The sequence below is a fragment of the Pelodiscus sinensis genome, chromosome 2 (assembly GCF_052426305.1).
Source record: "Pelodiscus sinensis isolate ZL-2025 chromosome 2, ASM5242630v1, whole genome shotgun sequence".
Lineage (NCBI taxonomy): Eukaryota > Metazoa > Chordata > Testudines > Trionychidae > Pelodiscus > Pelodiscus sinensis.
The window spans coordinates 148,678,462-148,701,197 of NC_143053.1; the positions used below are offsets into that span (position 1 = coordinate 148,678,462).

The 22,736-nt window shown below is 43.2% G+C and overlaps 2 protein-coding genes across 8 annotated transcripts in view; one reads left to right on the forward strand and one right to left on the reverse strand.

Moving 5' to 3' along the window:
• The window catches only part of LOC102462793 (TGF-beta receptor type-1), a 232,374-nt gene that overhangs the window by 61,762 nt on the left and 147,876 nt on the right, over positions 1–22,736 (forward strand). For 2 of the 3 annotated variants that reach the window (XM_014581783.4, XM_014581784.3), the window contains exons 7-9: positions 1,394–1,518; positions 3,950–4,080; positions 9,685–12,842. The exons of the other annotated variant lie outside the window; for it this stretch is intronic. In XM_014581783.4, the coding sequence (XP_014437269.2) occupies positions 1,394–1,518; positions 3,950–4,080; positions 9,685–9,810 (382 nt within the window). In that variant the 3' untranslated portion in view covers positions 9,811–12,842. Of the gene's footprint in view, positions 1–1,393; positions 1,519–3,949; positions 4,081–9,684; positions 12,843–22,736 lie in introns of those variants that run through there. 3 annotated transcript variants of the gene reach the window in all.
• The window catches only part of LOC149525349 (uncharacterized), a 56,934-nt gene that overhangs the window by 27,790 nt on the left and 6,408 nt on the right, over positions 1–22,736 (reverse strand). The window lies entirely within an intron of this gene.

Here is a 22,736-nt window from a genome sequence, read left to right on the forward strand (position 1 = left end):
ATCAAGGCACTTCACCAGAATTCAAGCAATTATCTCCTGCCTATTTAAAAAGTGTGTCAATTTGAGATCGACATGGAGTAACCCCCACTGCTCTTTGTCACGTATTATGAATTGGATTTAGCTGCCAAAGTAGATGACAAGTTTGGGAAAGCAGTATTATCACTGTAGAAATAATGCTGCTGATTACTTCTCTTTCCCTCCTTCCTAAGGGGCTGCTGGTTGCCAGTCACCTAGAGGAGGATCCACACTGACATATACTATGCCTACATTAAGTGTGGTTCTTTGACATGTCAGTGTGGCTCCTATGAGCCAACCTTCATTTTTTTTCTTAAGAGCTCTCTATTGCAGGGTTCAGATTGCAAGGGGAGGGAGGGTCATAGCAATTCTGCTCTTTATACTCTTGTGTGGACTCAGTGAACAGCATTATGTGCAAAAACCAAAAAAAAACAGTCTTGCAAGTGAAGCACATGAGCACTTATAGTTGATCCACACTGACAACAACATCTTGAGGAGTCAGTTACTGCATAGCTAGTAACTTTTCCCCATTCTCTAGCAGTCCCCAGCCATGCCTCCCACATTACAGCCCCTAGGGGTTGTGGTGGTTTTGGTTTGTTTTTTCATCTCTTGCCTCCAGTATTTCTAGCGATACATTCTAACGCCTATGTTTCTCCCTGCTCTCTAATACAAAATTCCTTCATCTTTATCCCTCGACCTGCTCCTACCTCAAATCTTTTTCCTCGGATCAATTAGTTACTGAGGGCACTCAAGCCCTGAAGCAGTTGTTGTCAATCTTTGTCTGTGTGGAGCTGCTGCTGCTGCTGCTACTCTTCTCTGTGTCTCCCCTGGATGTTGCAGCCACAGTGTTGCTTTGCTCCCCCTTCCCTTCATGGCTCCAACTTTGTCTCATTATCCTTTCACCTGCCTAAAATGACAGCATCTCAGAGGCTGCTTTGCTTCTTGCCTCCTTTTCTTTCTGGAACTATTGAACATATTTTCTATTAGTAATCCATTTCTAGTATTTCATCTGAACAGTTGAGGACTTTAAGGGTCACACATTGGTCACCTGGAAATAACTGAACTTCTTTTCATTGTACGGAGGCCATGTAGATTGGTGTGCGACTTGGGGGATATTGAAAAGTACTCTGAATTGGCTTAGTTTCTTCTGCTGACTAATTCAGTAGGTATTTTACCACTGACCTTAATGGAATTAAGGCCAACATGAAGTGACCATGATCATTTTACTCTTAATGTAGTCCTTCCAAATTTTCCTAATGTGTTAACTTCTGTTAAGCCAATTTGTTCAGTGTGTTGGACCTGAAGAAATTATGGAGAGAGCTTAGTGTTGTAAGCATTTTTATGGCATAAATACATTTTGGTTATTTTATTTTAATAGATACATGGCTCCTGAGGTCCTAGATGATTCCATAAATATGAAACATTTTGAGTCATTCAAGCGAGCTGACATCTATGCGATGGGATTAGTCTTCTGGGAAATAGCACGGCGATGTTCAATTGGCGGTATGTGACAGTTATACATTGAATATATTAAATTATAAGCTTTTGTACTGATTGTATTACAGAATCTAAAGTTTTTCATACCTATTTTCTTTGAACAGTTATATTTTGTGATACTATACATGGTTTATATTTAAATTTAAGTCATTTTATCCCTCCCTTCAATTAGCTAGTGCCAAATAGCTAAGAAACTTGACTAGGCTTGTACTGTAAATGATATATATCCATACCTTGCTGTGGAATAAATAAATGAAACTCCTCTTAAAATTGGAAGTCACACCTCTCAAATGATGCAGAATTTGTTCCAAAAGTCATATAGAAAAATGGCAAAGTTGGTGCCTGTGACAGTGAGAGACTAAATGTACTGGTAGAAGTATGTGCAAATTATGTTCAGTACATAGTTTAAAACTCTATCTTTCTGTCACAAATCATCTTTGGAAGTGACAGATTTTTTTATGGTTTTAAAAGGAACTAGTCTCTGTGTGGAATACTGTGCAATTCTGGTCTCGTATTTAAGGAAGTTGAATACAAACTGGTAGCATGTGCAAGTTACTAAGAAGGCTAGAGGATGAATGCAGAAACTTGTTTTATGAGAGGAGATTTAACAAACTTGGCTAATAAAATTAAGGCTATGGGAAGATAGGACTGCTTTATATAAATACAATTAGAGGAATGAACACAGGGTGGAGAGAGGACTTCAGTTAAGACCCAATGTTTGCACAAGAGCAAATAGATGTAAACTGGCCATCAACACATTTTAGACTTGAAATTAGAGTAGGGCAGTGATTCTCAGACTGTAGGTTGGAATACCAAAATGCATCACAACCCTGTATTAACAGTGTTGTGAGGACTGGCTTAGACTTGGTGGGGCTAAAGCCTGAGCAACACCTGGTAATCGGACACTCCGCTTTATCCGACCCTGCAGCCCCCGGGGACTTTGAGTTACTACTTTGTCAGATACAGCGCGGGCCGGGAGAACGGCCCCTGCTTGCTGCCCCGTCACTCTCGAAGCTGCTGCTGCCAGGAAGGACGCTTCCAGGCAAGAGGAGGAGCAGCAGCAGGAGCAGCTTCTCCTAGAGGGCAAGGGAACAGCTGATGCTGCTCCTGCGGGGGACGTCCTTGGCAGGAGTGGCATCAGCTGTTCCGTTGCTCTTTACAGTAGAGTCCGTATCATCTGACATATTCGGTAATCCAACCATGTGTCGGTCCCATTTAGATCGGATGATAGGGACTCTACAGTACTTTTATTATCAGAAGGGGATCAGAGTGCAATTGTGTTTAAGAACCCTTGGAGTAAGGTTTCTAACTATCAGAGGAATAGAGTTCTGGAACAGTATCCCAAGGTGAGTAGTGGGGGCAAAAACCCTACTTGTTTCAAGACTAAACTTGCTTAAATGGCATATGGTCAATCTGCATCTGCTGTTTGCACATATCTCCGCTACCTGGGGATGAGGCCCTAGATAAGGGCTTTGAGTTACTACATAGGATTCTTTTCCAGATGTCCTGCTGGTGGGTCTTGTTCACATGCTCAAGGTCTAAATATCATTTTCTTCCTGGTCGTCTTGTGATTTGGGGGGGAGGGAGAGGATTGTTTTTGCTTTACTCTGCAGCATGAGACCCAAGTCACCTGCTAGTCTGAACAAGTTAGGAAAGTCTACCATTTACTCTAGAAGTCCTCACATTTTAATTAGACTTCAGGAATTCAGACAGAGGTTTTGAGCCTATTGTAAGAATGGGTGAGGTTCTGTTTCCCCAGTCAGACCTTCTGTACACTACAGATGAGGGGTAGGCAATAAAACATCAGTATTTAAAGTTCACCATGGAAAACTCTCTCCCAATATTAGAAGGTGGTTATAGTTGCTCTTGTAGTTAGAGATCCACATTTTCCATTTCAAGAGTGAGTCTGATGCAGTTTTAGGATAAAGAATCACTTTCAAAATAAAACTTTAAAATAGAAACAAAGAAGGGTAAAGTATTTGCAATGGAATTTGCATTTTGTTCATGTAAATTGTAGCCAGTATTACTTTTTTATGCTTTATGATTAGCTTTTTAAAATAGATGTGGTTATGTAAGAATGAAGAGAGAGGATACAAATTAAACTGGTTTTGAAAGCTTATATGAATATCTTTTATTTCATTGCTGATTAAGCCACCAGTTTCTGTTCAAATTCAGGGAGACACACTTTCCCTAAGCCTGTAAACATTTTATTAGGAAATTTAAAAAGCTCATTAAGGCAATTGTGTGACCTTGATCAATCAGTTGGTAAAATTGGATATTTATTTTTTGTTTGTAGAGAGCTTTAAAATCTGTCAGTCAACAGTACTGTGTAAAACAAGCGTTTAGTTATATCAACAAATAATCCCTGAGAATGAGTTGACAAACTCTAATTGTGATTGTTAAACAGAAAGAAATGCTAAATCTTTTAACACTGCAGGGATACATGAAGACTATCAGTTACCGTACTATGACCTAGTCCCTTCAGATCCTTCAGTTGAAGAAATGAGGAAAGTTGTTTGTGAGCAGAAGCTGAGACCCAATATTCCAAATAGATGGCAAAGTTGTGAGGTGAGTATTACTAAATGTGCAAAAATTAAAATTCAAGCAGACTTTGCAGCTTTTATATCTTTAGGTACTCAAGTCAGTTTTTGTCTTGAGTTGGAGTTGAAAGTGTGTCTGAGAGAATGTTAGTGGCTTTGTGATAATTATGAGTTTACTAGATGATGCTGGTGGGTGGATATAATTACACACATTTAAAACTTTACAAACTCTGGCTAGTTTGCCAAAAAAAGTTCTTAGAACCCTTCCCTTGAAAAGTGGCTAAAGTTACTTGTGCATGAAATTGTGCGCCTATAAATTGCAAAACACATTTGTTCTAGATACATTTTATATTTCATTACTTGTAATTTAAAATATAATAAACTGAACAGAAATTCCAGAGGACGGTTTTTATCTAGTTTTCCAGCATCCTATAAGTGCCTAGCAAGTGACTGAATATTAACTAAGGAATGAAAACCAATCTATGCTGATAGTACTTTATTTGCAGTCCTGAAGATATGAAAAAGTGAAAGTAGTGTAATGGAAATTATGTATTTCCATTCTCTGGGTCTCTCTTGTTACAACGTACTGATGTAGACAGATTTACACTAGTGACATGGTGGCAAAAATGCAGAAAGGTACTAAAACCTTCTGTATACTAAGCCCATGTCTATGCTATGGGGATTATAGTGGTATAGCTAAGGATTTGTAGTTTAGAATAGGTATGTTAAATATTGGTTAATTTGAATAGTCTATTAACCTCATGCATTCTTTTCAGTTAGTCGACTGTTCTATAGTCCCTGGGCAGCCCCTGTCTGGGGGGCAGAGGTCTGAGCTCCCAGACCCGGTATGAGCCGGAACTGAGCTGGGCTGCCTGCCCACCTGGCTCCTAATACACTTTAAATGCAGAGCTGCAGCGGGGGGTAGGTCCAGGACCCAGTGCATGCTGGGAATAATGAGTTGGGCTGCTGGCCAGCCTGCTAAAAATGTACTGGGGGGTGGGGAATGTGTGTAATCTGTATCATTAACCTATAGGCTTTTGCTTATCGGTTAATTGGTTAACCAATTATACTATTACATCCCTAGTTTAGAACCAGCCTTTCACAGTGAAAGGGGTTTCCTTTGTTGCTGTAGGAACACTGCTTCCTCAAGTGATTAAGTTGATAAATACATTCTTCTGTTGACCCAACTGTGCACCTATGGTGTGGGGGAGGGATTAGGCTAGCATAGGTACTGCACTTTGGATATGGATTTTTTCACTCCATAGTGACATGGCTATGTCAGCCTAAATTTTGAGTGTAGACCAGGTCTTAGGATAAAGTGAACTAAAGCCAGTTTAGTTCTGAATGAGATTATCTACTCTAGATTAATGTGCTTTAACTTTTCATCTTTAGTTAATTAATCTTAACTTTCCTGCGTGCCTGTGTAGACAAACCCGAAGTCTGAGTTAGGGAAGTTAGATAACTATTAATTTAATAATCGTGAAACTGCTTCAAAATTTAGCCATTACACAATTATTCGGTCATCCCTGGGGGTGAGGTCGGCAGCCAGTGCACTCCCAGCCCCGCTCCTGGGGAGCCCCTGGCCACACTGTGTTGCTGCCTTGCAGAGTGGTAGGTAGAGCTGCTACAGAGGCAGGAGCAGCCCCTGTCGATGAGGGGCCCAAGCTCCTCACGGACAGAGGTTGCATCGGCATCCCACAAAGCAGCCTCTGTCTGTGGCAGCCTCCCCTTCCCTTCTATCTCTCATGCTGGGGGAGGAGGGAACAGGTGGCTCCATAGAATCGGTGTTCATGGGGAGCACTCTACCAGCTCCTGCCCTCCCCCAGCTACCTTTGTGGGAGGCAGCAAGGAGGAGGGGGCAGGCGGCTCCGCAAAGCTGGCACACATGGAGAGATGGCTTAAAAGCAGACTTCCTGCACATATTGTCTCCTGTCTGCCCGCCCTCCCCACCTCCCCCCCCCCCACACACACACTACTGTCTCTGCTAGAGAGGCAGATGCGTGGAGGAAGGCGCAAGTGGCTCTGCAGGAGCTGGTACACATGGGCAGCCAGCTTGAAAGCTGGCTTCCCATGTGTACTGTCTCTCACCTGCCCCCCTCACCCTCCATGCTGCTGCCTCTATTAGAGGCAGCAGCGTGGGGGGAGGGGGTGGAGGCAGGCAGTGCTGTGAGATTTGGTGCTCATGGGCAGCTGGCTTAAAAGCTGGCTCCTGCCTTCCCCCCACCCTGCCTTGCTGCCTCTGATCTGATAGAGGCAGCAAAGGGGGAGATGCATGTAGTCAATAGGTTTAACTGATAAGTCCAGGCTTATTAGATAATTGTGTAGTCACTCACATTTACATCCCTAGTCTTGAGTATATTAAGCTACTCCCATTTATCTCAGTAGGTGCTGAGTGACATTGATTTAAGAATCCAGGAAGGCATGACATTTTAAAGCCTCCTTGTTTCCCACTGAACTGTCAAACATTTACTTAGTGTTGATGCAAAAATCTGATATTAAACCAATTATTTTAAGTGGCCCCACGTTTTAAATTCAGTTTTACTGCAAATTAAATTACACAAGGTATTATTCTGATTGGCGTGGAAGAGTAAAAAGCTTAGAAGCAACACTGTTCTTTGGAATTCTGTTACATCCTTGCAGTGTAAGTGTATTTCATATAAGATTATTTTCCAGACTTTAAAATAGAGCTCTAGCTATCGCCTGCAGTTCAAAACTATAAAAATATTAGTAAAAACATAAAAATGGCCATATTGGGTCAGACCAATGGTCCATCTAACCCTGCTATCCTATCTTCCAGCAATGAAGCATCTGGCATTGACCAAAGAAAGAACAATACAATGCAACTACAAAGTAATCCATCCCCTATTATATAGCCCCAGCTTCTAACATGCAGAGATTTAGGGACACGTAGGCTGTGGGGTTGCATTCCTGAGTGTTGGTGCTAATAGCCATTGTTGGACCTTTCCTCCATGAATTTATCTAATTCTTTTTAGAACCCATTATTCTTTTAGCCTTCCACTCACAAGAAGTTCACAAGTTGACTGTGCATTGTGTGAAGTACTTCCTTATATTGGTTTTGAGCCTGCTTCCTATTCATTTTGTTGAGTGATACCTAGTTCTTGTGTTATGTGAAGATACAAATAATACTTCCTTACTATCCAAACTGTTTAGGATAGTCAAGACAGAAGCAGATTGTGAGGGACTCCAAAAAGATCTCAACAAACTGAGTGATTGGGCAACAAAATGGCAAATGAAATTTAATGTGGATAAGTGTAAAGTAATGCACATCAGGAAAAATAACCCCAACTATACGTACAGTATGATGGGGGCTAGTTTGGCTATGACAAATCAGGAAAGATCTTCGAGTTATCGTGGATAGTTCTCTGAAAACTTCCACACAGAGTGCAGCGGCGGTCAAAAAGGCATATAGGATGCTAGGAATTATTAAGAAAGGGATAGAAAATAAGACACAGAAGATCTTACTGCCCCTGTATAAAACTATGGTATGCCCACATCTTGAATACTGTGTACAGATGTGGTCTCCTCACCTCAAAAAAGATATTTTGGCCTTGGAAAGGGTTCAGAAAAGGGCAACTAAAATTATTAGGTGTTTGGACGGGTCCCATATGAGGAGAGGTTAAAGCGACTGGGACTCTTCAGTTTAGAAAAGAGGAGGCTGAGGGGGGATATGATAGAGGTATATAAAATCATGAGTGGTATGGAGAGGGCAGATAAAGTTATTGATTAGTTCCCTAAATAGAAGAACTAGAGGACACCAAATGAAATTAATGGGTAGCAGGTTTAAAACTAATAAAAGAAAGTTCTTCTTCACACAGCGTGTAGTCAACCTGTGGAACTCCTTGCCAGAAAATTAGAAAGCCTAATTCGAGCTACCTACTCCATGCCACGTGTAGCCACGGGCACGGAGTCCAAACTACCAGGGCTTTAAAAATGGCGGTGCCCGGCAAGATGCAAATGAAGACCGGGATATTTAAATCCCGGGCTTCATTTGCAACTTCAGTTGACTACATTAACCACCCTAGTTCGAACTAGGGTGGTAGTGTAGACATACCCTAACAGAGTTTAAAGAGAAGCTAGATAATTTCATGGAGGTTAGGTCCATAAAAGGCTATTAGCCAGGGGATAGTATTGGTGTCCCTGGCCTCTGTTTATCAGAGGCTGGAGAAGGATGGCAGGAGGCAAATCGCTTGATCATTGTCTTCGGTCCACCCTCTCTGGGGTACCTGGTGCTGGCCACTGTCGGCAGACAGGATACTGGGCTAGATGGACCTTTGGTCTGACCCAGTACGGCCGTTCTTATGTTCTGTTTTTATGTTACTCACTTTCCCCACATCAGTCATGATTTTATACATCTATCATAATCTCCACTTACTCCTCTGAGTTCTTTTATGGTGAAAGGTCCCAGTCTCTTTTAATCTTTCCTCATATGGAAGCTGTTCATACATCCGATCACTTTTGTTTCCCTTCTCTGCACCTTTTCCAATTCTAATATCTGCTTTTGAGAAAAGGCATTCTGAACAGTACACAGCACTCAAAATATGAGTGTACCATGGAGTTATATAATTTTCCATTATGATATTTTTCTGTTTAGTAAGATAGACTCTGAGCATAACCACATCTGCTTCCTTTGTAGACTAGCATGCAAAGTAGATCTGTAGTAAAGGAGATGTAGGAAAAAAAATTCCAACTGCAAGAGTTGCTAAGCTCTGAAATGAGCTTCCAGGGGGTGTTTTGGAATTTCCCATCTTTGGAGGCTTTTAAGAACAGGTTGGATAAACACCTCTCAGGGATGTGTTATGTCCTGCTGCAGCAATGGGAGATGGACTTCATAGTTCTTGAGGTCTTCCAAGTCCTTCATTTCTATGTATTTTCCACTCTCCCTTGCCCTCTAGAGTACTTCCGGTATATAGCTAGAATATCTGATTCATCAAGATGTTTATGTATGCACAGATCACTTCTGGGATATGTTTTTGGTCAGTAGTACCCATGAGGGCAGTGCATATGCACTAAGTGTCAACATGCCTTCAGCTGAGAACATACAGGGCAGGACTCCCCTCTGCCTTGACCTCTCTCTCCTCTTCACCCCTCCAAAGCCCCCAGTTCTCTCACTGCCTGTGGCTCGTAGAGGCTATGGTTGGAGGTATGAGGACACTCAAGGTTCATGTGCTGCCTCAGTGCTTACTGCTGACACAGTCTCTGGCTTGAGTGCACTGAGTTCATGCATGCATAGAGTAGAATATATACAACACATCTTTAAAAAAAAAAAAAACCCCTGATGTTATAGGTAAGTAATCATTCTTTATTTAAGTGGGATCTTTCTGTCTTTGGTATTTCTGGGCTATCTATCACCTTGGTGTTGTAGCATTCTGACTTAAATACACACTAGGAGCAATGATTCAGGAGTTTTGTAATACTTAAGAATAAGGATTATAGTTAACTTTCCCTCCAAGTTCCAGGGCACGCTCCCCCCCCCCCTCTTTTTTTTAAAAGTACTGAAATTTCATCCCTGTAAATAGACTTATTTTCTGGTGTCCTACATCTTGGCTAAAGTTCAAATTTATATTTCACGGGGTTTTTTTTGTTTTTGTTTTTGGTTTTGTTTTTTTTACAGGCATTACGAGTAATGGCCAAAATTATGCGTGAATGTTGGTATGCTAATGGAGCAGCAAGGCTAACAGCTTTACGCATTAAGAAAACATTATCACAGCTCAGTCAACAGGAGGGCATAAAAATGTAATCCTGGATTTACTACTGAAGTGCACTTGAAAGATCCATATCTGAACCTGGATGGCATGTACAGAAGGTTATTAGCTCTACCTCACCGAGGGAACAGAAGGATATTGCCGCCTTTTGATATTTTATAGGAACATCAGTTACTAGCCCCAGGATTTCTGTGAACGTGATACAGGTGATTGGGTCTTTTTTGTGCACTATGAACACTTCTTTCCCAGGACACTTACAAAACATTGTGTAGTCTAGCTTTATTTTTATTAACATGTAACTATTTTAAAAGTTGATTACTGGTCTTAACTTTCATTAACTGTGCTGAAGACATGAAGATGGTTTTTAAGGTATTGGAGCTGGTTCACAAAATTGCATACAATGCATTGAGGGGTCTTAAGTGATTTTTATTAGTGGTTGGTACAACTGAGTATTCTGAACCCCACTGCAAGCTTTTTCTTTTATTCAGGTTTTGAATGTACTATTGCAGTATAACTTTCTAGATATTAAGCTTACATCTATTGGACACCTACCTTGATTTACAAAAATGACCTCATTCAGTTGTGGGGAACATAATTTATGCAACTATATTTTGTACGCTGTTGTGCTTTCACTTATTCAGCACATTGCATTGCCTTCAACATAGATTGTACTATACCAGTAAGTGCCACTTCGGAGTCTTTCTAATGCAAATCACTATGAACATACAAAGTTTATGGTACTTATCATTTCAAAACTGAATTCAAAAATTGAATTATTCCTTAGCTTAATGACCTAATTAGCACTCTATTTGGCATGTAGCAACATTATTCTTGGAATATCTTTCTTTCAGCAAGATCTGATTCTTAAACCACTGTAGGAATTTAAATGGTATGCAAGTTATCTAATTCAGTGTTATGTTTTTTAACTGTGCATCATATGTATAAGTTCTAATAACATCTAAGAATTTTTAATTAAGTGGCATTTTATTAAAATGTTTGTCATACTCTTGTCTAAACTAGCAAGAGGACTAAAGGTTTTTAAGATAAAAGTTTTACTCTTTGCATTCTACACTTGCAAGAAATCTATTTTTCAGTTTCTCAGTCTTTCCTTTTTTCTTCTCCTTGAACAGTATTATTTGAAAAGACAAGAATTAACTTAATCTGTAATTAAAGATGATTATTTGTAATATTTGGGCTTGTTTTAATTAAGAAGCTAAAAGCTGCTCTCAAATTATGCGTGCATATGCTATGTGTATCTTACATACACAAAGTAGTAAGCTTAAAGACTTTGGATACACACCCATAGAGTTCTGGTGTCCTTGTTATAATTGCAAGAACAAAGAGTTTGTGTTGTCATTAGAACTCTGGGGAAAAAATGTGCACAGATTTACTCAACCTTCACATCTCAAACAAGTATATCTTTTCACAGGATTTTAACAAACTCTTAAGATACAGGCTGTATCCCTTTCTGTCTGAATGTCTCTTAAAATTGTTAAACACATGAAATATAAAAAAATCCAGGAATCATCTTTGCCCTGAAACTAGGTTTTTAACAATTACAAATATCTGCTTGAGTAGCAGGTATTTGTTTGCTGTTGACTTTACTAATGCATAAAAAAGGGTGAATTGATATATTGCCCAATTTTAATGAAGATTATTATGAAGACATATACAGGTGAATGATATCCTAAAATGCATAATAGCAATATTGTGAATAAGCCTATGTGTATTTTGGGTTCAGATGACATCACAAATAGTTTGTTCTTGTGCTTACAATCTGAACACCTTTTATTAAATGGGTGTGTCCGGATATTATATTTTATGTTACTTGTGTAAAAATTGCATATGTGCACACAGACACATTAATATTTTTTAAAATTAAACTTGTAAATCATCAGATCTGCTCTTGGAAATCCAGGGGGACCAAACTATTTTAGCATTCAAAATATTAATTTTATATCATCTCAAGGATATACCAAAACAATTTGATATGAGAAATACTGATGCAAATGTTTATTGTAAATAAACATACACACTACATGCATTTCTTCAAGGTTCATGTATGTTATTAAATTGACAATTTAGTAGCACTAAAGCCTCACTTCAGATTATAGGCATGGCCAGATGGTTATGGACATACATAAGAAGGATTGTTGGGAATGGACTAGTACTGAAAAGACTCGCATCCTTTTTTGGATGCTGGAATTCTTCAGGGACTCTCCAACCTTGAAAGCTGGAATTCTGGGATATTTTAGAAGCAATTTATTCAGCGCTCACATTCTTTTGCCCCCAAACTAAATTACATTCACTTGTAATCCTAATGAGGACTTTGTATATAGGGATAATAACATTGGGATTGACTCTGTGGGGACATTAAGCTATCAAGTGAAGTAAGAGGCTATTTTTTTATTTTATTTTTTTTACAAAATAATTGTGAGTTGAGTGCCATGAAATCTCCTTAAGTTAGCTCCTTGTTTATAGTGTGCCATAGAAATGGTTACAAAGGTGTTGACATTATTTTACATGTAAAAGAAAAGATTCAATGTCAGTTGCTTTAAACTTAAATTACCTCTTAAAAGACCAAGGTACATTTACCTCATTGTGTATATAATGTTTAATATTTTTCACAACATTCTCCAAGTTTGCAATTACATGTTTCTAGAAAATATAGGTATTGCTAAATTTACAACTTCAGTGGTACTAACTATTGTTTCTTGTGTCCAAAATACACACTTTATTTTCTGTATTTTTATTGTATTTCTGTAAGTTTGTTGCTGCTTGTTAATGTAGCATCTGCCCTTCTGGAGCTGTGTGGAATAATGCTTTGTATAAATTCTGCATTTTGGGTGATAAAACTTGAGAATCCTGTACAGATGAGTTTGATGTTTTTTTAAACGTTACAAAATTGTGCATTTCCCTTACATTTCTGAAAACTATGTATTGTATTGGTAGCGTATACAGTACAATGGATTGTAAATAGGAAAGTAGAAGAGTGATGCTTATGTTAAGTGCTAACACTACAGTAGAAAGATTCAAGTAATGAAAATAAACTACTTTTTTCAAAGTAGGTAAGTGATCTGTCTTGTCTTTCAAAGGAAAAAGTGGAAATATTCAAAATGCAATAGTTGGAGAGGAGACTGCTCTGATTTACTATGGTCACGTTATGCCACTTAGTGGTGTAAATCGGGGCAAATTCCCTTTGTGTAAGGAAAAATCTGCTGGCATAAGGGTGGCAGAAATCGCTTGAAAATGCTTGTGCCAACTACTCCCTACCCTGGCATAAGAGAAATGAGGGGGTTTCTGAACCTGCACCACCATAACTGACTTTAAGTACCTTGTACCAGTGATAGATGTTTAGAGTATGTTCCTGATGTCTTGTCTACTGCAGATGAGTGACTGCATTAGAGGTTGCCACTCTCCTCTATGTCCAAGAAATAATGAGGAAATTGGCTAGGCTTGTAGCTAACTGTAGTGGAAGGTTTACCACATTCAAAAGTGAAATGGACTGTTTGGCGTACTGCAAACACCACTAATAGGGATTAAGCTTTCTTCCCTGTGCAGGAAATAAGTATTTTATACACAGGTTCTCAAACTGTAATTCACTTAACTAAGGATGCTCTAATGGATTGTTGCTTTACAAAACTCATTTTATAAGCCAATATTCCAGCTTGCAAAGATGGAACATAGGTGCAACCACAGGAGAAACTTTTCAGAATACATGGCAAAGCACCAGGAGGCTCAATCAACTAAGTATGCCTCTTGGCCTCAGCCTCCACCTCCACCATATATTTATCTATTTATTCCAAAATTTCTTTCTAACTCCCATTTTATAGCCAAGAACTTCTTACACTCCTGCCTCTCAACTGTGAAATGTTTCTCAAACAGATAACTACCTAAGTTCAAATGCTGTCTCTTGTTGGGATGGAAACATAGTTATTATCCTACTGGAACACACCCAAAGCATCTAGTTTAGAATCTGGACAATGGCAAGAACTATGTACTTCAGAAGAAGGCATAATTAGCCTGGTGCAGGCAGCTGTAGGATAATCTCCCTCCTGAATAGGTGTCATCCTGATCTTCAGTAATATGCTTATGATCTGAAGCACTTCTAAACTTTCATAATTATAACAATTGATATTCTTGGTCAATATAAATATCCAGTCCCTTTTATGACTATTGTTAATCTTTGAGTAGCAGCCCTATCGGTGCTCTATTTCAGCTGTGCATGTGCCTCTTGAGTCTTCGATCAGATTTTTCATTGGCAATGTCTGTTCAGCCCACACATGTATCCTATACATATTCATGCTGCACGATGAGGCTTTTTAGGGCTACAGGCAAACTGCCCTCTCAGTTCCTCTTCAATTGTTTTGGATGGCTGACTTCCAGCAATTTCTGCACATCAGAATGAGTAACAGTTGCTCTTCAAATACCACGTGAAGAATTCAAGGATTTTCAACACAAGTTGCTCAAAATTTACAATCATCAACACCATCCAAAGTGAGAGTGGCAAACAGCTACTGTGATTGTTAGTTTGCAAACAGGCTGATAAATATTATGTTCCCTCTAATGATGCTGACTTCTCCCAGTGAACAAGCAGTTAAGCAAGTCTACCTCCTATGACAAAGACCAAAAGTGCTTGTACTTCTTTGCACAGAAATCCTGCTCACCCACTGCCCTGCAATTCCAGATGGCAAAATATCATGCAATCACAAACTGTCCAGAGATCTCACCCAGTTCAATTCTATAGCTTGTCCTGTACTTTCAATGACTGGCTGATCAAGAGTGGATCATAGGCAGCAGTATCGACATCCATTTAGATAGCCATTTCCTTTTTCCTGCCATTAGATATAAGAAAACCTACATTAACCCTTGACTGTCAAGGATGCCCCTATAAATTCCTATTTTCTGTAAAGGTGTTAATGTGGATTTCCTTATTTTTAGCTGAAGACCCAGTGGCAGGAAAAGAAATGGCCATCTTAACGGATGATAGTATTGCTGTGCATGATAAATCCTTGATCAGCCAGTCGTTGGGGCATGACTAGTGTTCAAATTTTGTAGTTTTATAATGTAGTTAGTGTCATTTAGTGGATCTATTGGCTTCCACTTGTTCTGGGTACTGACCGTCTACTGAGGTGTATGGCTCAGTCTCCAGGCTTTAAGTCTTGCAGCAGCTACGGGACATCTATGCTGGAGAGTGACCCTCATTCTCAGAGATTAAATTGCCTCAGCAAGGGTCACATTTGGGACAGGAAGCAGATCTGTAGGGACTTGAAGCCCTGAACCAAAAAAGACAGAAGTGAGGGCCTATCATCCTCAGACTGCCTGCTTGGAGTGGATACTAAGTACGTCTAAGGAATGCTTGTTCACATGTTGCTGAGTCTTAGCACTGCTCTCTGTACCCAGTACCAATAAAGAAACCATCAGCAAGACCCTTCAAAGGACTTGTATCACAAAATATGGGGGTCCCTGCCACCACATCAGCAAGCATCCTAGGAAATGAAGCAGAACGTCCTGAGAGATGCTGGTGTGGATAACTGATACTGTTAAAACTGCTCTGGAGTGCAGACCAGAGTACTTGATCCCTTTGCAGCAGCAGACCCTCTTGGTACTGACAATACTGGAGGCATACACTGCAGTGCAAGATTTACTATGACTTTTGGTACCAGATTCTCTGGTGGTGCAGGTGTCATCTACTCTGAGACCAGCATATAAGCAACTTGTTATAGTTGTTCATCCCTGGTTATGTGAGTCTTCTCTATTCCATCCAGCCTCTTCTTAATTGGTATCAGGAGGCAAGCCCAGCATGTTCTCTTGTGCCTATATTTCCAGAGAGGCACTGCCAATCTATGGCACTTCCCTGGTCAGCAGACACAGCCTCTTCCTTGGAGACACAAGTTGGGTCTTATGCCCCTCACTACTGGGACAGAAGGCATTGTTCACCTTCATTGAGAGGGTTGCATTTCTGATCCCTAAAAGGCCTTACTGGTCCAGTGACTTACCTCTCTGCTAGAGGGACTGGTAGAGGTTGGGTTTCCAACCGTTGGGTGGTTCCAGTCATCCTTACTGGAACCCTCCAGATCTTTGGGAAGAAACTTGGGAAGTTGATCCATGTACCAACATTGGTATCATGCAAGACCAAACTCACTTGCCAGAGCCTCCTGGGGAAAAGGCTCAAGAAATTGTCTCAGCCATCTGTGTAAGCCTCCTCAACATCACCATATGAAGTGATGAAGTTTTGGGTGTCTTCTCTAGGATGACTACAGGACATACCAGGACCTACTAAAGAGGCTGCTTCCTCATTGGAGACACAGGCAAAGGAAGTGCAAGAATTCTCCAATATAAAGGTCCTTCTTACCCAGTCTGTGTTTCTGTGAATAAATAAGGTCATGCTGGAGGACACAAATGTGGCATATCTCTGCAGTGAACAGCCGTGAAAGCCAAATGGAAACACCATGTACCTTTTCATAGTCATGGGCATTTTTATCTACAACCCTGCCTTCCCTTGCTCATTTCATTCATTGCTGAGACCGCAAATGAAATGCCAGGGTCAATTCTTGTCCACCCTTTTCAGTAGAAAGGTTTAATCTACTGCTAGCTTGCAGTTTCAGATCTCAAACCAGCAAGCCTTGTATAACCAGGTAGCGATAGAACATGATTGCAACATAAGTTAGGACATATAACCCTGATTGTGTCTCTCCACTTTACTCATTTTCCTCAAACCTTGCTTGGTTATTGTCAAATCTGTTTTTTAGGAAATTGATTTTTTGAGCCAACTTACGTTACAACCCATCAGCAAGCATCTTCTCTAGGCTACACCTGTACTAATGTTCTTCATCGAGTAGTGTCCCCGAGGGTGCTCCACTCAAGGTGCTGGGCTTGTCCCGGCGCTGCAAACCGGAGGAATTTTCACTAGCAGTAGCCCCCCTACCGGACCGCGCATGCACGAGTGCCCCTTCGTGCCTTTCATCTGAGCGCGGTCTGGTCTTGTCAGTTTCTCTCCAACCGTCCGCAGCCACAGACGGAGTTAGTTTAGGCTCCCTTCCCCTCTCCGAGGAGAAAAGGAAATTTCCTAGTTATAGTTAGTTGATTGGTTTAGTCATAGATAGTTATCTGTTATACTGTTTCTAGTTGTAATTCCCTTCTTTTTTTTCCTGGTTTAAAAAACAAAAAAAACTGTTTTTCTTCAGTGGCCAGTCCGTGCCTTCCTGAAATTGATTAACAGACTGATTAAACAGTAAAGGACTCAAGGATGCCAGGATCACCTGGCTTCAAGAAGTGCCTCCAGTGCCAGGAGGCTATCCCCATCTCAGATGGACACTCCTGGTATGTCAGATGTCTCGGGGACGCTCGTGTCCCAGCGAAGTGTGCCCACTGCGCGAAGATGACAGCTCGCGCCAGAAAGGATCGGGAGCTGAGGTTGAGAGTCCTTTTGTTTAACAAGGCTCTCCAAGCTCCTGAGGTCTCCAAGCCACGCTCTGCATCTACTGGGCATGCTGGGCAAGCCCGCAAGATCCACGGGACGCCGGGCGGCACTGCGGACAAGTCAGGGAGCTCTGGATATGCGCCGAGACTCCCCGCGGACAAGGCGGGCAAGGGCCGTAGCTCTTCTGCCGCAACGGCAGCCCGCCTCAAAAGCTCCGCTCTGACACCCAAGAAGGGGTCGTGAGTGGAGTCGGTGCCAGCAACGGCTTTAACGGCCATTGCGGAGCCGGCAAGAGAAGCCCCGGCACCAGGAGTTTCAGCACATGCGCGGCCAGAGACACCTGTGTTGGCACCCGCAGCGCCTTCCCTAGGTGCCGCTTCAGGCTCCTTGGTGCCAGGCATATCAGCACCGGATGCACCGCCGCAGCAGGAGTCTCTGCCAGCCCAGTCTCCTGATTTCACATTCCCGGCTGATCAACCTGCACCGAGCCTTTACTCTACCGACGTTCAAGTGGCAGAGGCTTCTTCACTGCCTGCTGTTCTGCCACAAGCACCTCCTTAGTCTGCCTGCAATGTCTCGGTGCCAACCAAAGCATAGCAAAAATCTGCAAGGGTCCGGACTCCGTCACTAACGCCGGACCGTGTCACCTTCTCACCTGGACCTGATTCACCTACCTCCTCCCACGCTGATTGCCGTCGTTGTGTTCATCGTTACACTGTCTCTACGGAACCCTGCTATAGGTCACCTCATCGTTCACCGCCACGTCGGTACTATCGGGACTACTACTCGCCATCTCCTTCACGCTACTATAGGAGATCCCTTTCACCAAGGTCCCCAAGACATACAGAGTGCCTTCGTCGGTATGACACAGAAGATACAGCCGTTCTCCCTGCCACAGCCAGAGGGATGACCGATGTTATCATGAGCGCTCTTCTCGTTCATCCCATCGCAGAAGGTATTCGCGATCGCGGTCACCACAATCTTCTCGGCATGAATCTCCACACAGTCTGGACGAGTCTACCCCTTATGTTGCCCCACCATCCTCGGCTGGGGATTTGAATTTGGATTCACGGTATCAGGAGGAGAAGCAGGACCACACTCCTCTTCAGGGACAGCAGAGCCTTGATTCCCCGGCGCAGCGTTCCTCATCCTCGCCGGATGATGCAGTTATCCCTGCGGATTTGTCTCCTACGGAGGACCACAAGCAGTTCCAGGAGCTCTTCAAGAGGGTTGCACAATCCCAAGACATTCAGACCACGGATGTGCAGCAGAAACAACATCGGTTGCTTAATCTACAACCTTCCCAGAAGTCAAAGCTCGCTTTTCCCTTTGACGCTATACTGGAGGTCACCAACAACATCTGGCAGACGCTGGCCACATCGGTACCAACTAATAAGTGGTCGGATAAGAAGTACGTCATATCTCAAAAGGATATGGAGTTTCTGTTTACACATCCTCAGTCTAACTCCCTTGTTGTGGATGCTGCATAGCAGAGAACAAGAATGCCTCAAACGACAAGGAGGCCAAACGACTGGATATCTTGGGCAGGAAAGTATATTCCTCCTCCACGTCTGCTCTGAGGATGTGTAACTTTGCGGCACAGCTAGCAAACCACGATTTCGACAACCATTCGAAACTGGTCCCTCTATTTGAGCACTTGCCGGACTCCAAACGTCATTTTCTCAAGGCGGTGATACAAGAGGGCTATACGGTCGCCCGAACAGCCTTGCAGATCGCCCTTGACACGGCTGACGCAGCTGCTAGATCCACAGCTTCAGCCATTGTCATGCGTCGGGCGTTTTAGTTACACCAGGCCGCTGTTCCCAAGGAGTTGCAGGCCAAGGTGGAGGATTTGCCCTTTGATCGCAAGTCGCTATTTGCTCAGTCAACAGATCAAGTTTTCCACTCGGACAAGGATACACGTACAACTTTGCGAACGCTAGGGATGTACACCCCCCCCCCCCACAAATGTAGGAGATACATACCCTACAATAGGCAAAGACCATTCTCGTATGCGACGCCGCGCACCAGGCCATACAAGCAACAGAGGCCAAGACAACGGCCCCAGAAGCGTCGCCAGCAACCTAACAAGACGTCTGTCCAGCAGCAGGGCCGACAGCAGGTTTGATGGGTTGATCAAGGGACTTCGGACCACCCCGTTAACAGAGACTCTAGACATCACAAAAGGCGTATTCCATCATTGTCTCAGGCCTTATCAACACCGTTGGGCTCTCATATCCACCGACCGGTGGGTTCACGACGTAATCACTTCAGGATATGTCATTCCCTTCACCCTTCACCTCTCTTCCCCCTCTCTCCCCCCCTGCCCCGTCCCTTTTCAGGGACCCCTCTCACGAGACTCTTCTACATTGAGAGGTGTCGCGCCTTTTCATATTAGGGGCAGTGAAAAGGGTGCCGACACCCTTTTTGGGGAGAGGATTCTACTCTCGATCTTCAGGACGCCTACTTCCATATAACGATACACCCGGCGCACAGAAGAGTCCTTCGGTTCACGGTGGGGTCCGACCACTATCAATATCGCGTGCTGCCTTTCAGACTGTTGGCGGCCCCACAGGTTTTCTCCAAGACCCTGGCGGTAGTGGCGGCCTACCTGCGACGCCTCGGTATTACAGTCTTTCCATACCTGGACGATTGCCTGCTGAAGGTTTCCACACTCGACGAGGCTACGAGGACAGTGTCTGTAACTACCACTCTGTTCACAGCTCCCGGACTCATAATCAATCTCGAAGTCCTTCCTAACACCTACTCGTGACCTGGAGTTTATCGGAGCAAGACTAGACTCCCTAACCGTGAGGGCATACTTGCCGGTAAAGAGGTTCCAACTCATACAGGACCTGGTAAAATCAATATCAATTTCTCCAAAGTCCTGAATACTTACCTGTCTGCAGCTATTGGGACACATGGCAGCCACCACATATGTGGTTCCACATGCCAGACTCCATATGCGCAGTCTTCAGCATTGGCTATTCACCGTGTACACGCCCCGGGTGCACAGTATGAACAGGGTGGTTTCTCTGCCCAGTCAGGTGCGGACTTCCCTGACATGGTGGGACAGCCCCAACAACATGCTAACGGGGGTCCCCTTTCATGCCCGAAAACCATCTCTACAAATCACTGCAGATGCCCCTCTGCTCGGCTGGGGCACCCACCTTCAGGAGCACCGTGCGCAGGGTCTCTGGACGCCCCAGGAATCGCTACAACATATAAATTTTCTTGAGCTAAGAGCAGTCTTCAAGGCCTGCGAGCACTTTCTGCCCGTCATCCGAGGTCACTCCATACAGATTCTCACCGACAACATATGCATGGTGTATTACATCAACAAGCGGGGAGAGGGGGACATTCCCACTCCCTGTGTGCGGAGGCTGTGCGCCTGTGGAATTGGGCTATTCAACAAGGTATCACCATAACTGCAGCATACCTTCCTGGCAAGGACAATGTAATCGCCGATACTCTGAGCAGGCATTTCCTCTCAAAGCACGAGTGGGAATTGCATCCCAAGGTGCTCCGCGACATCTTCTTGCAATGGGGTTTTCCCAAGGTGGACTTGTTCGCCACTCAACACAACAGGAAATGTCCTCAGTATTGCTCACGAGCAGGCATCGGCATGGACTCTCTCGGGGATGCCTTCCTCCTGGACTGGGATCGTCACCAGTTGCTATATGCCTTTCCTCCTCTTCCACTCATTCCGAGGGTTCTGGAGAAGATAGCACTGGGCGGCGCAACAGTGATTCTGATAGCTCCTTTCTGGCCCAGGCAGATCTGGTTAACACAGCTGTTGAGAATGTCAGTGGCCTATCCACGACGACTACCGGAACTGTCCAACTTGCTATCTCAGAAATACGGCACAATTCTTCACCCAGCCATCGACCGCATGCACCTCACGGCATGGCTCCTAGCTGGCTCCAAGCTTCTGAACTCTCCTGTTCCCAAGAAGTGAGACGCGTGTTGATTAACAGAAGGCGCAGTACAACGCGCAAATCCTATCTCTATAAATGGCGCCATTTCCATTCGTGGTGCTTGGCAAGGGATCTTAATCCTCACTCGTCGTCTATACAACAGATACTGGATTATGTCATGCATCTGAAGATGACGGGACTAACTATTTCTTCCCTAAGGGTTCATCTAGCGGCAATTTCAGCCTCCCGTCTTCCCGTTGACGGTTATTCAGTGTTCGCCCACCCTATCACCAAAACGCGCAAATCCTGAAGGGGTTAGGCAACCTGTATCCGACCCACAGGATTCCACCAGAGCCTTGGGACTTGCCTCTAGTATTGGACACTCTGACTCACTTGCCCTTTGAGCCGCTTGCGATGTGTGGTCTACGGATACTCACGATGAAAACGGTGTTTCTACTTGCCATCATGTCGGCGCATCGAGTAAGCGAATTAGCAGCTCTTTCCGCCGACCCGCCGTATACGCAATTCTTCAGTCATGCGGCAGTACTGCGTGTCCAACCAGCGTTTTTGCCAAAGGTCAACTCTTCTTTCCATATGTTGAAGCAAATAAATGAACCCATAATTCTACCGACTTTCCACCCAAAGCCTCACTCCTCATTGGAAGATGCACGTCTACACACCCTAGATGTCAGGCGAGCACTGGCCTTTTTACCTTGACAGAACTCGGGTCTTTAGGAAGTCTCAGCGGCTTTTCCTCTCTACAGCCGAACGCTCCAAGAGCAAACTACTTTCTGCACAGCGTATTTCCCGTTTGGTCGTTGCTTGCATCATACAATGTTACGCCTTGCACAACAAATCTCTTCCGAGCGGTCTTCGTGCTCATTCCACCCGGGGCATAGCAACATCCATTGCCTATCTTCACGGAGTACCGTTGCAGGACATATGCCGTGCGGCAACCTGGTTGTCTACCCTCACATTCGCTAAACACTATGCCCTTGCGAACATACTTACCTCCGATTCGAGGGTAGCTCAGGCGGTCTTGTCTACAGCCCGAAGGCGATAGGTCCGAAGCACTCATGTAACATTGGACCACTGCTGTGTACTCACCTCGAGTGGAGCACCCTCGGGGACACTACTCGATGAAGAAAAGAGTTACTCACCCTGTGCAGTAACGTCTGTTCTTCGAGATGTGTCCCCCCCGTGGGTGCTCCACGTCCCACCCTCCTCCCTGCTTCGGAGCTTCTATTTATGTCTTTCAGATGCACCTTGAGAATGGAAGCTGTTCGTAACTCTGAAATATTCATAATGCTGAACAATGCATTATGATTATTCTTTCAAGAGTTTACAACTAAACATTGACTAAATACAGCTTTGAAATTTTACTATGCAGAAGAAAAATGCTTTCCCATTTTTAATAATTTACATTTAATACAATGTAAATTATTTGGCTTTGGATGTTTTTTGTTTTGTTTTGGTCTCTGCTGCTGCTTGATAGTGTTCCTCTGGTTCCTAAGGAGGTAAGTAGTTGATTGGTCATTTCATAACTCTGGTGTTTGTAATTCTGATGTCTCACTGTCAGGTAGGTGCATAAGAACAAATGAATATTAAACTGGCCATCAAG